Source organism: Talpa europaea (genome assembly GCF_964194135.1).
Source record: "Talpa europaea genome assembly, chromosome: 7".
NCBI classification, from domain to species: Eukaryota; Metazoa; Chordata; class Mammalia; order Eulipotyphla; family Talpidae; genus Talpa; species Talpa europaea.
In genome coordinates, this window is record NC_140074.1 from 121969939 (window position 1) to 121984534 (window position 14596).

Here is a 14596-nt window from a genome sequence, read left to right on the forward strand (position 1 = left end):
ATGCCGGATGGGTGGGGGCTGGGATGAGGCTCCGGGAGGCGAGGACCTCCACCCCGGGGCGCCAGGGGCCGACATCCCAGCCAGCGGCGATCCCCAGTTGGAAGCAGGAGGGCAGAGGCGTCGGGGCGCAGGGCGTGAAGGGGGACCCCGGCCTCCGCGCGGGGGCGGACGACAGGCCAGACGCCCACTCCCCCTGCTAGATCCCTGCTCTTCCCGGGACCCCCTCCGCCCTCCGGTGGCCCCCGTCCCCTCCCCTCCCCCCAAACCCTGCACCCTCTACGGATTGGCCTCCCGCCTGCCGGGGGCGGGGCCCGGGGGCCCTGACGTCACCGCCGAGGGGGGCGGGCAGCTGGGGGAGGGGTGGCGGCCCCGGCTCAGCACCTCGGAGAGCTCCCGCCCGGCCTTGTTTTGCTCTGGCATCGCCGCCAGGGGAGGCCGCGGGGGCTGGGCGCCGGCAGCGGGGCATGGCCGGGGAGGGGTCGCGCGGCGCCGGCGGGCGCAGCGTCCGGCCGTGATCCGGCGGGGGCGCCGGGGCGCCGGGCGGGGTGGGGGACGGCTGGCGGCGGCAGCAGCGACCGCACATCTGGATGGAAGCGAGCTTTGTCCAGACCGCCATGGCTCTGGGGCTGTCCTCCAAGAAGGCGTCTTCCCGCAATGTGACCGTGGAGCGGCGGAACCTGATCACCGTGTGCAGGTGGGCGCCGCTGGGCGGGGGCGGGCTGGCCGGGAGCGGCCGGAGCCGGCTGCGGAAAGCCGGACCGAGCGTGCCCGCGGGACGACGCGGGGCCGTCGGGGAAGCGGAGGGAGCGCGGGGTGCAGGGGGCGCGTCCACTGCCCCTCTCAGGCCGCGGCAGGGAGGGGGCTGAGCGGTCTGGTCCCGACCCTTCTAGGCCAAACCAGGCCTGTGCCCAGCCCGGGGCCGGCGAGGGGTGTTGAACTGGCGCTGCAGCTTCCTGTGAGAACCAGGAAGTGACATTGTGGGGGGTGGGGGAGGGGTGGCTGGCTCCCTTGCTGGGGGCCGAGGTGGGGTGGGCAGAAGAGAATGGATGGCATAGGGGATGAACGCCCACCAAGGACACCCTCACTCCCACCCTTCAGCCCGGCCTCTCTGGGGTGGGGTTTCCTGGGAGATTTTCCATTGCTAGATTCCTGGAGCAGGGATAGTGCCCTCCTGTATCTCTGGGCAGCTGCCACCTCTGGTAGGGCCAACTAGGCAAGTGGCCAAAGCCCCCCGAGTCCACCCAGGGAAGGGTGAGGGTGCTGCCCCTGCCCTGGGAAGGACCAAGGGCCTGCCGGCAGACGCTCTGGCCTCCTGGGAAGGCAGGGCCATCATCGGTACCTGAGGGTGGGGCTGTCGCAGTGTTGGAAAAATGTGCCGGCTTCCCTGGGGCCTGGGGGTGATCCTTCCCAATTCAACCCTGCAGTGATTCACCCTCCCTCCCTGCCCTGCCGCGCCTGGAATCCAGGAACTCAGTGACTCTCCCTCTGTCCCACTTCCCCTCCAGACTCCCAAGCCAGCTGCCTTCTCCACAGCAGTCTCCTGGCCCCTCAGGCCACCCCTGAGGACAGGGTGCTCCCCATGCAGGCTCAGCTCTCTGCATGCCAGCCCCACCTGCCCGCACAGGCCTTGGGCCTGCTCTTTTCCTAGGAATCAGTGCCCACCTGATGCCCTGCCTCCTGCTTCCTTCCAGGTTCCTGGGCACACACCCAACCACACTGCGTCTGTCTCACACCATTTTATATCCCTAGTGCCGAGCTCAGTGCTGTGCACCTCAGATCTCTGTCAAAATGCCTGGGATGCTATAGAAGGAATGAATGCAGCAAGAGCCCAGCCCAAAACACAGGCCGCTGCCTCCACCTCACACCCCCCAACCCTGCCAGTAAGGGGGCAAAACAAAGATTTCTGCCTCTGGGACCAGATGGTCATAGATTTAAGCTCTTACTTCATCAGTGACTAGCTGTGCCACTGGGGGGATGTCTCCCAACCACGCTGAGCTTTGGGTGCCTCATCGTCCCCATGGTAGATGTATGTCATGCCAAGGAATGGTAATAACAGAATCCACACAGACGCCCAGCCCGGTGCCCAGCACTCGAGAACAGTCCTCTCCTGATGACCCCCTCCCAGTCACTTCCTTCCTGCTTGACCTGCTGGATTCATTCCCCTTCTTTCTCTTGGCCACCAGGAAGGCTGGGCCTCTTGAGTGTGTGGGGAGCTCCCCTTAGGCTGAAGAAGCAGAAGTTCTGGTGGATTAGAAGCAGACTTAGAGCTGAGGTGCAAAGGGGTTGAGGGGGCATCACAAAAGCTCAGAAAACCCTTGGGCCCCTGCTGCCTCATCGCTGTCATGTGGTTTGCCTCCAGCTCCCACAGCAGTTCCCTTTAGCAGGCCGAGGGCTCCCCTGGGCTCTGGCCTCCCTGTCTCCATGGTAACCTGCAGCAGCCACTGTACCTTCTGACAGGGGAGCACACTGTGGGGCTCCCCGGGGGCGATGACCAGCTCCGCGGCACCCTGAGGACAGATGGCAGATGGCTGCCACACTGAACTCGGCCCCAGCCCCCACTGAGGTCTGACCCAGATGACCAGAGGAAAACGTCGGCGAGGGAAGGCTGCATATGGAACCCAAATAACGCCGCAGTACAGGCTCCTTTCTGCCAGGGCTCTGAACAGATCACAAACTGCCCAGCTCCTTACCACCTCTGCCCAGTGGCCTGCACGCTCACTTTCCCTAGTCCTGCCTGGGATCTGAACCAAAATATAATGAGGCAGGTAGTAACATTCCTGTCTGCGCTTGCAAAAAAGAGCCTCAGAGAGGCTGACTTGTCCAAAGCCACAGGGGTATCACAAGGAAACAGGATTTGAGCCCACTAGACTGCCTCCCCTAGTGAGCCCCACTACTCATCAGGCTCTGAGCTCAGGTCACACCAACTCTAAGCTCAGAGGGCCAGGCGGGAGGTCCGAGGGCTCACCTGTGCCATCGGCTTGGGGGCCTCCAAGGCCAGTGCTCCAGGGCTGGAGCCTGCAGAGCGGAGGACGAGAATGGAGGGGGCAGGGACCGCTAGGGGCCTCAGTAATCGTGACGGCCACCAAGAGACCACAGATAGAGCAGGACGAGCAAGGGCTTTGGAATCAGACACATCCCCACCGGGCTCCTCACAAGTGTGTGCCGCTGAACAGATCACCCAACCTTCTGGACCCTGTAGGATGGGGACGATGGTGAGAACAAGAAAACCTACCTCCCTGGATTGTGGTGAGGATGGATGAGGGGAGACATGGGAAGTCCAGGGCTTGGCACATCCCAGAGGCGACACTTAAAGGAAAAAGCAGAGTTCCCAGCAGCCCCCACGTCCCTGGACAGCGGCCCACACCCACTCCGCGGCCCACACTAGGGCAATAATGGGACCCTGGGAGCCGCCGCCTCATCCCTGCCTCACCCCACCCCAGCGACGGCAGGTGGAGACGGCGGGGAGAGACTTCGGAGGGAGCAAGGTTTCAAGCAGGCTTGGAGCAGGCGCTGGGCTGCCAGGCTCCCGTCCCTCGGCCTCATTTGCTTCCCCGGTTCCTTCCTGTCTGAGAAGCAGGTGTCTGGGCGCCCGAGCCCCTGCCCAGATGTGCTGCCAGTGCCCCCTCGCACCTGATCCGGGTGCCAGGCGCATACCCTGCACCTCCCCCGGCCCACCTGATCCGGGTGCCAGGCACACACCCTGCACCTCCCCCGGCCCAGCTCTGCACCGGCTGGTTCTGGACAGCTGGCGTGTGGGTGGCCGGGCTAGGAAGGAAAGGGGGAGAGGGGGGCATCCGTGTGCTGAGAGCCCACCTGGCCACCCATGCATGCCCACGCTCCCTGTGCTCGGTGCCAACTCACATGCCCTGGCCCAAGTGACCCCTGACTCCGGAGGCAGCCGGCTGGGGGCTGGGTCAGCCATAGCAGAAGTCAGCTCGGGGTGGCGGGCACGCTGGCTCCTGACTCCGAGACGGCTCCCCCCACCTCCCCACACTGCAACTCCAAAGGGTGGGTGTGGAGGCAGGGGCTCTGGAGAGCCCCCCGTTCCAGGAGTCTCATCTCTCTACCTCTTGTTTCATTCCCTCTCATCCCTTGTTCCCAAAGCTTCCTTTCTCTGGTGGTCGCCTCTCCTGTCACCCATTTTGTCCATCAGCCCCTCTGCGGTCACGGTGTTCCCACCTACCCCCCCCTTCCCTCTGCCTCCCTGTACAGTCCTGCCCTCCGGGGCCTTTTCTCTGCCGGATCTCCTTCTCGGCCACCACCCACCACCGGAGTCTTCTCACCTGAACTCCCCCCCCTGCCCCTTCTCCCGACGCGCCCAGGTTCTCCGTGAAAACACTGCTGGAGAAGTACACGGCGGAGCCCATCGATGACTCATCAGAGGAGTTTGTGAACTTTGCAGCCATCTTAGAGCAGATCCTCAGCCACCGTTTCAAAGGTGGGCCCAGGTTCCCGTCCCTCCCCACGCGCAGCCGTTGGCTTCCGGCCGCCGCTCACTGATCCACTTGAACCCCATCATTGATCTTTGTCCCCTCCAATTCTGGGCCACGCACAGAAGCTCCTGAGCAGAGCTGGGAAGAGGGAAGGGGGTACCCACAGCAGAGCTGGGAAGAGGGAAGGGGGTGCCCACAGCCCCGCGGCTTGTCTGCTGGCGGCCCTCGGGGCGTGGGGCGGGCACTGCCAACGTGCCTGTGCATCTGCATGCGTGGGCCCCCTCGCACGGGCCGCTCCAATCTCCACGGTTTTGCTGAGCCCCCTCCCTGCCCTGGCTCAGCCTGTGCCCCAGCAGGTCCGGTGAGCTGGTTCAGCTCTGACGGGCAGCGGGGCTTCTGGGACTATATCCGTCTGGCCTGCAGCAAAGTGCCCAACAACTGTGTGAGCAGCATCGAGAACATGGAGAACATCAGCACAGCCCGCGCCAAGGTGAGGGCCCCGGGCGGCTGCTCCCCAGCTCTGGAGACAGGGGACCGCCTACGCCTTGGGCCCCACCCTGCCCCTGAGGCCTGGGAGAAGGGCACAGCAAGCCCGCAGCGGGGCGCACACCTGCGTCCCTTCCGGCGGCAAGTAAAGGCAAGTGTGCTTTCCAGGGCCGCGCGTGGATCCGGGTGGCCCTGATGGAGAAGCGCATGTCCGAGTACATCACCACGGCTCTTCGGGACGCCCGGACCACCAGGTCAGGCCCTCTCGGTCAGCTCAGACCACAAGGCCCAGTGTGCGCACTCACTGCCGAAACACACTCCTACCTTGAGTTCCTGCGGCCACCTTCCGTGCTTGGCCTACAAGTCCCAGCATGCACTTCTCCTTTCTCTCTCGCGTCCTGTCCTTGGGTCAGCCCAGCCTCCAGTCCCAGAACACACCTTTAGCACCACCACCACCATCTCTTAGTCCATTGCCCCCAGCACCAGTCCCATCATGTACAGCTCTGCCCTTAGACACACCTATGGACAAGCCTCAACGGTGTGCCACTTTACTTGTTGGCCCTGTCCCATGACCCTCAACACACAGCTGAACAGTATCCCCAATCAATGGCAGCCCTCTGTGCTGGCTCCCCCTTGGGCTGCGGAGACCCAGGTACAGAGCTTCAGTCCCTGCCTGTGGGTGCGCAGAGACCTGGCTCTGGGGCAGAGTCACAAGGCAGGAGGAGAGGGGGACATGGGCCTCCCCCTCCCAAGTGGCCACACCCAACCTGATGTGTTCACTGCATTCTGTCCCTCACATTCCAGGCTTCACGGCAACTTTTGAGCGCCCACTGTCAATGAGTAGAACTTGTTTGCTGCTTAAAGGATCTGGGCAACCAAGTACTTGATGGGGAAAGGGTGGGTAGTTTGGAGGTTGGAGGAGTCCGTTCTTCCCAGATACACACATCTAGCTGGGGGGACACACAGAGGTGATCCCCAGTGAGCCCTAGTCTGAGATAGGGAGAAAAGATGCACACTTGAGGGGTGAGCAGGAAGGAGACACTTCCTCCCTCTAGGAAAGGTTTGTAGAAAGCCAACAAGGGAAGGCCTGGGGGCTCCTGGGAGGAGGCTGCGTGGCCAGTCCCTTCCTCCACTCCCCCCAGACGTTTCTATGACTCGGGAGCCATCATGCTGCGGGAGGAAGCCACGGTCCTCACCGGGATGCTCATCGGACTGAGTGCCATAGACTTCAGGTGGGTACCAGTGGTGGTGGAGTGGGGGGTGCCAACGTCCACACCTATTCCCCTCATCCTGCCCCCAACCCTGTGGTTGCTCTGCCCCCAGCTTCTGCCTAAAGGGCGAAGTGCTGGACGGGAAGACCCCCGTGGTGATCGATTACACGCCCTACCTGAAGTTCACCCAGAGGTGAGCCGCCTGATCTTTGCGGTCGGCGAGGACAGCCCACCGCCCCGAGGGTGGGGACGGCGGGCGGGGAGCAGGCTGGGTGGGCACCCGGGTCCGCCGGCCCCAGTGGGCGGGGAGGGGACGCTCGGGCCTGCAGGGCTGCGGGTGCCCACTGCTCCCTCCCCCAAGCTACGACTACCTGACGGACGAGGAGGAGCGGCACAGCGCCGAGAGCAGCACGAGCGAGGACAACTCGCCCGAGCACCCTTACCTGCCGCTCGTCACCGACGAGGACAGTTGGTACAGCAAGTGCCACAAAATGGAACAGAAATTCCGCATCGTCTATGCGCAGAAGGTGCGCGAAGCGCGGTGGGGGTGCGGGGCGGGGCGGGGGACCCGGGGCGCAAGCCGACGGGGGCGGCCGCCGGGACGCCCTCCTCCCGCCGCCCGGGCTGAGCCGGCGCCCCGCAGGGCTACCTGGAGGAGCTGGTGCGTCTGCGCGAGTCGCAGCTGAAGGACCTGGAGGCGGAGAACCGGCGGCTGCAGCTGCAGCTGGAAGAAGCAGCCGCGCAGAACCAGCGCGAGAAGCGGGAGCTGGAAGGCGTGATCTTGGAGCTACAGGAGCAGCTGTGAGCACCGCCACCTACCCTGGTCCCTGACGCCCCCGCCACATCTCCTCAGGGGACCCCTACCATTGCCCCCCCATTGACTCCAGCATCACCTTTCCTGACCCAACTCAACCGCCATAATCAAACCGCTGATCCTGGCCTCCACCCAAGATCCTCTCCAATAACCTTCTAGCTTTATCTTCGATATAAAATCCAGTGACACCCCCAATTCCCCCACCCCCACCCCGCACAAAAACATTTCCCCTTCAATTACCGGCTCAAGCTAGAATGACCACCCCTCACTCCAGCTCCCTCCCCCCCCCACACACACACACACTGCGGGAACCTCCTGTGTTACTCAGCTGTCAGCGGGATTATATTCCCGCCTCTTCAACAGCCCCCTGTTCTGCAACATAGACCCACTAACCTTAATCACTCAAGGGAACCCCATACCTCATCCCTATGGAGCCGCTAACATCTCTCCTAAACCTCTTCATCGCTCTATGACCTTCCAGCACACTGTCCTGTCTCCCCTTTAAGCGTCAAGTTCCCACACTATTCTTATCCATCAGCTCCCCCATTCCCAACTCCCACAACACCCCTTTGTTCCCTCTAATCCCCTATATGAGTGCACTGATCACCGTCATCCCTCTGACACCCCCATCCCTCCACTGATTCCCAGGATCTGCCCCCACTGATCCTCAACATTCTATCCCCATTTTTGTTACCCAGGTTTTATTCCTAACCCCTCTCCCTACTCTTTGCTGAGCCTCCCTTCCCCACTTCCACTCCCTCTCCCAGCCAGGCCTGACCCCCCCTCCCCATCCCAGGACAGGCCTGATCCCCGGTGACCACGCTCCCCTGGCCCAGGGTTCCAAGGAGCTTACTACACCCCTGGTCAACCAATGGCCGTCACTGGGAACACTCAATGGAGCTGAGGGGGCCAACAACCCCAAGCTCTACCGGCGGTAAGCCCCTGCCAGGCTTAGCTTGGGCCTGTGCTGGTCCCCCCCTGGGGAAGTGGGCGTGGGGGCAGGGGCTGTAGGCCTTTGCCTGCACACAAGCTCTCTGCTCTGCCAGACACAGTTTCATGAGCCCGGAGCCGCTGTCAGCTGAAGCCAGTCTGAGCTCGGACTCCCAGCGCCTGGGAGAGGGCAAACGGGATGAGGAGCCTTGGGGCCCCATCGGTGAGCTCCCCCAACCCAGCACCCCTCCAAGAAGGGCTGAGGCAAGGTCTCGGGGTCTGTAACCAGGCCCTGGCTGATTCCCTTACCCCTCTGAGAGCTTAGCACAGCAATCAGAGCTTGGATGTCAGTAGACTATGGTGCAAACCCCTGCCATGTCCACACTGGTTAACCACTTCACCTTGCTGCCCCCCATCTGTAGAGTGGTGATAAAGCAGCCACCAGAATAGAGGTAGGTATACGTCATCAATAGAGACAGGTGTCAATGGCTTTTTCGTATGACAGCCTCAAGGGACTCAGATTCTCAGGGTTTCTTCAGTCTAATTTGTTCATATCGCAGATGCTCTATGCACCACTCTCCTGACTGCTGTTTCCCCTTTTTCTTTGGCTGCCAGGAAGCTCAGAGCCAAATTAGTGGCTCCCTTCAAGCGAATGTCCAGGACTTCAACGCATGCATTTTGTGTTGACCTCCCCCTGGCTTCACCTTGGTTTTCCCGCCCTAGTTTTCCCAGTGCCTGGATTTCCTTTTTTGAAAACCACACTGTATTTGATAATCCCAGATCTTCTTTGACACAAGGCACAGACTATGATCGTGTAACCCCACCACACTGTTTGTGATTGTCTGTGTGTCTGTCTCCCCACCAGACTGTGAGCTCCTTGAGGGCAGGGACCGTGTCTCGTCCATTCTCTGTATTCCCAGTACTTGGAACGGAGCAAGTGCTCACTGTATGTTTAATAAATGGACAAAGAGAGGCTAAACCTCAAGGGGAGACAGAGACATAAATTGACGATTACAATACAGTGTCCCCAGCACCTCACCTGGCAAGGGCTTGAGCTGAGGTTTAGCTGAAAGAGGCACATGCTCCCGAGAGAATAGAGCAATCTCCGGGGGGTGAGCTGATGGCTGACCCTTCACTGCCTGCCCCATCACGCCCCCCCAACTCTCACACATATGGACTGGATGGCCCAGCCTCACCGTCCTCTCTCCCCAGGGAAGGACCCCACGCCCTCCATGCTGGGCCTCTGCGGCTCTCTGGCCTCCATCCCCAGCTGCAAGTCCCTGGCGAGCTTCAAATCCAACGAGTGCCTGGTGAGCGACAGTCCTGAGGGCAGCCCGGCACTGAGCCCCAGCTGAGGAGCCATGTGGGCAGTGCCAGCCCCACCTGCCAGGGGCATGGACACCTGCCGCCTCTCCTCAGAGTCCCCAATCCCGGCCACCCTGCCAGAGAACGCTGCCCATCCAGCCAGGTTATTTGGGAAAGACCTTGGCCTCTTGCCCATTCTGGCTTCTTGCCCAAGGAGGCAGTCACCGCGAAGGGAAGCTGATGGGAACGGAGGCAGGGGCACCAAGGCCACAGGAGCCCAGGAAGCTTGACCCATTCTCTCGATGACCCTGGATCCTGGATGCTCCTTACTGGACTCTCCTTCGCTCATGCCCCCGCCCTCCTCAGGAGCCAGCATCCAAGGCAGCCCCACCTCCCAAGGCCCTCCGTCTGCTCCTGTGTACTCCCTAGAGTCACGCCTTCCTCAGCCCCCAGGGGGAGGGGCTCCCAGGGGATCAGGCAAATAAAAAGCAGAGGACTGAGGACAGACTTGTCTGTGGGGGGTGGGGCAGGGGGCCTGTGCTGAGGTGGGCAGAGATGGGGGAGCCAGCTTGGGACCACGAGCAAGGGGAAGCTGTGTCTGCCCTGCGGCAGCAGGCCCGGCCAGCTCAGGGAGTGGGTGGCCTTTGCACGAAGTGTCCGGAGCAGGTATGCCCAGAGCAGGAACAAGATACGTAAACGTCCCTTCAACCTGATGCTCTTCAGTAACCCGCTTGACCCGAGGCAGAGAAGACACTGCACATCTGGGGCGCAGCTAGAAGAGGCAAGCCCTGGCAGGGCTGTTTTCCCTTGGTCTTCCCGGGCAATTCAGCTTTGACTCTAGGTTGCAGACGCTTCCACAGGTCAAAACTGGCGGTGAAGCCACCCTCCCTCTGTTGGCACTGCAGCGTACCTGGGGGGGAGATCCTACCACCGCCAGGATGTGGCCTGTTATCCCCTCAACTCTGGGTCCTCACCCTGACCTGGCTCAGTCGGGAGGGGAGGCGGCTCTCTCCATGGGTGCCACCTGGGCAGCCAAGGCCAACAGCAAGGCTCCTTCCAGCCTCCTCTGTGCAACTCACCAAGGCCCACTTTCTTCCCCTACCCCAGGCCCCCACAGTCACAGGCACCAGAGAGAAGTTCACCATCTTTAGACTCAGGAATGGACAGCAGAGGGTACAGGCTACACCAGGCCCAAGGTGTTTGGCTCCTGGGGGCAGGCCCAGCTACAGCAAACACGCAGGGAAAGGGGTGGGACAGCGAGACAGCAAATTTGGTCTTGAAATCTGGGGGGGGGGGGGGGTGGGACAGAAAAGTGATGATCCATGAGGCTAGGAGTGTGAAGCAGCAGGAAGAAAGCTGTCTGAGGAGAGCCTGGGCGGGCCGGAGGGGCAGCCCCCACCCCTGGGACCCCTCCCCTCAGAGCTGAGGAAAAGGCACTTGGCTCAGTTTCCTGCTCTACCCCACCCGTGGAAGAGATGGGGTCCTTATCCCAGGCCCCGTTCAAGGGCCCAGAGGCCGTTCCTGGTTGAGCCTCTGGAAGAAGCCTTTGCTGAACTCATAAGTGCTGATCATGATGGCACAGGAGGGGGCGGCCTTGATGAGCCTGGGGAGGAAGCCTGCGGAGGGAGAGAGTGGGTGGGGTCAGAGGTCAGGAGCCCAGGGGGCCCCAACCACACCAGGGCATGGACAAACATCCGCACAGACACTCACCCGCGAAGAGCCCCCTGGTGCCCGACTCGGCCAGGATCCTCCGCAGCAGCAGCCAGGTGGAGTGAGTGCGTGGGGGCGTCACTGTAAATGTAAGGCCGGGCCCAGTAAGACCCCAGAGGGACCCTGGTGTGCCCCAGACCACACCAGCTGGGCCCTGACCTCTCACAGCCTCCACGGCTCCCAGAGCAATCTGGCGCTGAGTCTTCACCACGTCAAAAGGTAGAGTCAGGATGGCCGCCACCTGATGGCGAGGGGGACACCGGGTTCATCTCCTTGTCCAGGCCCCCCTTCCTTGCATCTGTGGCTCGGGCTTGCTGGTGCGGGGGGAGGGGCACGGAGAGCAGCTGGCCTGACCCCCAACCCAGTCAACTCACAGTTCCGGAGACGCCACCGGCCACAAAGCTGACGCCCACGGAGGTCTGGTCCTTTGGCCTGTGCCCGCTAAGCCAGCTCTTCATCAGCTCGTAGTTGAACCAGTACAGGGCTGAGGAGCACCGGGGTACACGCGTCAGAGACGAGGGCACGCCCACTGACCCGCGTCTGCCAAGGGCTCCCTCACGCCCCCCCCACGCCCCTGCGCCTACCTGAGAAGGGCACATCCCGGAGGGCAGTAGGGCCCCAACCCAGCCACAGCGAGCGCCAGCCACCCTGCGCCACCGCGGCTCGGACACAGGCGCCCAGCTCCCGGTAGGACACGTGCTGGGCCTGCAGCTTAGTCCGCACCAGCTCGAGGGGGCTGACCACTGTCACCGTACCCACTGCGGGGACAACAGGGAGGGCTCAGCTAACGGTGCCCATGGCAATCCACCCCAAGGTCTGGGGACTCAAGACTCCCCAACTCCAGGCTGGCAGAGGTTGGAGCCGGGAGCCAGGACTGGACTTGGGCACTTGTGAGTGGAGGGGGGTGAGGGGAGGAGCTGAGGAAGATCACAGGCCCAGGGCTGTGCTCACAGCGAGCCAGGGCACCAGCCACCATCGGTGCGTAGAGGTCAGAGGTCAGGGCTCGACCACAGAGGAAGGTCTTGAGTTGGTCGTAGGCAGTGAAGTAGATGGCGGTGGCAGGCACAGTCATCACCCTGGGGGTGCAAACAGAAATTAGGGGATGCTCCCAAAAGTTCCCAGGCCTGCCCTGCCCCAGCCGGTCACCAGGGGCACGGTGGCTTAGCGGTACACAGCGGAGGGCAACACGAGGAGCAGGGTACTCACAGGGTGGCTGGGAGGCCGCTCCACAGGGTCCTGGGGCCCTCATGTCTCACAATCTTCACAAAGGCATCCTGGCCACGCAGGCACCGGTCCCGAGGGAGGAAGGACAACCATGAACAAGGCCGGCGATGGGGGCTGGCCCGGCTGGGCTCTAGGCCTCTGCCCATGGCCCTGGCTCCTCCTGCTGAGAAGCAGCGGCTCCTCTGGCCTCCACATATAAAACTCCCCACCTGACCCCAGTCGACGCCCGTGTGTCCTTCAAAACTTCACAGAGACGCTACTTTCCCAAGCTGACTGGGTACCCTAGGGGATCTGCACTACCTGTTCTTTCCTGGCCCTCCTGCCCAACCAGTCTAGGAAGGCCAACAGACGCAACTGAAGGCACAGCTGCTCCTCACCATGGTGCCAGTGAAGCGAGTGGGGTCGTGAAACCAGGTGGCACAGCGGGCGCCATTTGGGCACAGGTACAAGGGCTCCAGGACACCGTTGCAGTAAAGGAGGCACTTCCCTGTGGGTTGGAGAGAAGAAGGCACTGGGGAAGAAAAGGGGCCATTGGAATGGCAGAGTCCTGGGACCTTGCAGGGCCGGTAGCTCCCGACGCTACAGTCTCTGGGTGGACCTTCCTGGGAGGACAAGGGCTGGCTGGGAAGTCCTGGAAGCATGTTCTAGGCCACAGCTGTGGGGCCCACAATGCCCTGGGGAGGCTGGAACACTCCCACCCCTGGACTCTCGCTGGCTCCCTGTGGCTTAGGACACTCACATTTGGTGTAGGAGAGGCTCCAGGGTCTGGAAGATGGCATCATCTCTAGAATACAAGGCAATCCCTCAAGTGAGGAGATCCCCCCCCACCTGCCCTAGAGACCCCAATTCTGAGATCCTAGTTTTATCCAGGCACCACCCCCTATTGGCTCTAGGGTGGGGTACTCACCACTGGCCACCGACGGGCGCTGAGACTGCAAGCGTACCTTCACCACGTCCAGGGGTGTCACTGGGGAAGAAGGGCAGGTCTGAGGATCCTTTCAGGACAAGAGCCCTCCCTCAGGGCCAAGTCACCGCCAGTCTCTGGCCTGCCCATGTCCCCCAACCTTCCCAGATCTTACTGAAGAGGGTGGTGACCACAGACCCAGCGCCCGAGGCCACCATCTGTTGGAGGGGGCTTATGGCCCCGGAGTCCCGGTCAGCCATCCCGTAGTTTCAATCCTGAAAATCAAACCTCAGTCAACAGGAGCACAAAGCCCCTTAATGAGAGTGAGTGTCAGGGCCTCCCTGGTGGCCTAGGGGTTAAGTCTCAGCCCTATCACCAGGATGGCCTGAGTTCCATCCCTGGCATATGGCACGGCAGACCTCTCCTGTCTCACCCGCTGCTCCCCTGAGCAGTGTATTTCAGTAGATCCACCTGTTCTGCTCCCCACTCTGTCTCCAGTGAATCCTCTCACCACCCTCCCAAACCTACAACCCAGTTCCTCTATGCAAGCAAACAAACAAAAAGAGTCAGTGCCAAGGGCAGAAACGAGGCAGGGACATTTTGGGACTCTATCTGGCCCCCCTGCTCCATCCACTCACCCAGTATGAATTCAAATACTTCTCACAAGCCTTCTTAGAGAGTAAGCACAGGCTCATTTTGCGAATAGGGAAACTGAGGTTCGGGGCAGGGAGGTGACCTGCCCAAGGTCACTCTGGGAGGAGCCAGGAAGGAAGGTGGGCAGGGAGCCACTGCTTAAAAGGCAGCACAATGGCCCCTGTCATTCCCTCCGCGGCTCCACCGAGGCTCACAGCGCGCCTCTTCGGGGCAAGCACCGGGCTTGGCCCGGCCGAAGATCACCTGCGACGCCCCCAACTCCAGCTCCGGCCTCGAGGCGAACGCACGCAACCCCCAAGTCACCGGGCGTGGAGCGGTGGGGCTGGGCGCTCAGTGAAACGTGTAAACAAACCTGACGGAGGCGAAGGGGTCCGTCCGCCTTCTCGACACCAGAGACTGGGGCGGCTGGGGCGCCCAGACTCGCCCGCATCCCCGCTCCCCGGGCCGGAAGAGCCGGGCGCCCGGCCGGGGCGAGGAGCACAATCTTCCCGCTCTCCGCCCCCCAAACAGAGCCCGGGCTCGCGGAGAGCCGAGAAGCGCGGCGGGGAGGCAGCTCTCTCCCGCCCAGGGCGACGAGCGCAGGGGGTGCCCTGTGGGGCCGACTAGGTCCGTCCGCGGCCCGGGACTCGGGACCCCGGCCCCGCTCAGGCTCCCCCGGCCCCCGCCCCGAAGCCCCACTCCGACCGCCGCCCGGCCGGGCCGCCACCCCCGCTCCGCCCCGCCCACCTGGCTCTAAGCGGGGGCTCGCGCGGCGGGGCGCCGGGGGCCGGGCGGGCCCATGGCGGCTCCGCGGCCGGTGCAGGGACGCGCGCGCTCGCCGCACACCGAGGCCGCCGCCGACGCCGTGACGGCGCCGCCCGCCCCGTCCCCGGACCGCGCCGCGAGGCCCCGCCCCGAGGCCGACCGCACGCTCACCCGAGGTGCG

General features: G+C 62.8%; 2 protein-coding genes across 3 annotated transcripts; one reads left to right on the forward strand and one right to left on the reverse strand.

Annotated features, from left to right (window-relative positions):
- The first annotated feature begins 497 nt into the window (after window positions 1-497).
- RUNDC3A (RUN domain containing 3A) lies at window positions 498-9648 on the forward strand. 2 transcript variants are annotated; one of them, XM_084237259.1, is made up of 11 exons: window positions 498-694; window positions 4323-4438; window positions 4775-4923; window positions 5088-5173; window positions 6062-6151; window positions 6243-6323; window positions 6492-6657; window positions 6774-6931; window positions 7741-7878; window positions 7991-8097; window positions 9087-9648. In XM_084237259.1, the coding sequence occupies exons 1-11, from the start codon at window positions 588-590 to the stop codon at window positions 9227-9229; spliced, it is 1341 nt and encodes a 446-aa protein (XP_084093385.1). In that variant the 5' UTR covers window positions 498-587; the 3' UTR covers window positions 9230-9648. The 2 variants fall into 2 exon arrangements, with proteins under 2 accessions (XP_084093385.1, XP_084093386.1); XM_084237260.1 differs by having other exon boundaries at window positions 4790-4923.
- A 682-nt stretch (window positions 9649-10330) lies between these two features.
- SLC25A39 (solute carrier family 25 member 39) lies at window positions 10331-13277 on the reverse strand (the record flags this gene model as incomplete). The annotated part of the gene is given in 12 exon segments (XM_084237741.1): window positions 10331-10795; window positions 10890-10970; window positions 11049-11136; window positions 11138-11203; window positions 11264-11373; window positions 11474-11647; window positions 11841-11965; window positions 12096-12163; window positions 12491-12624; window positions 12853-12897; window positions 13021-13080; window positions 13193-13277. Coding segments are annotated over 12 exon segments (1152 nt in total). The 3' UTR covers window positions 10331-10679.
- Window positions 13278-14596: the final 1319 nt, after the last annotated feature.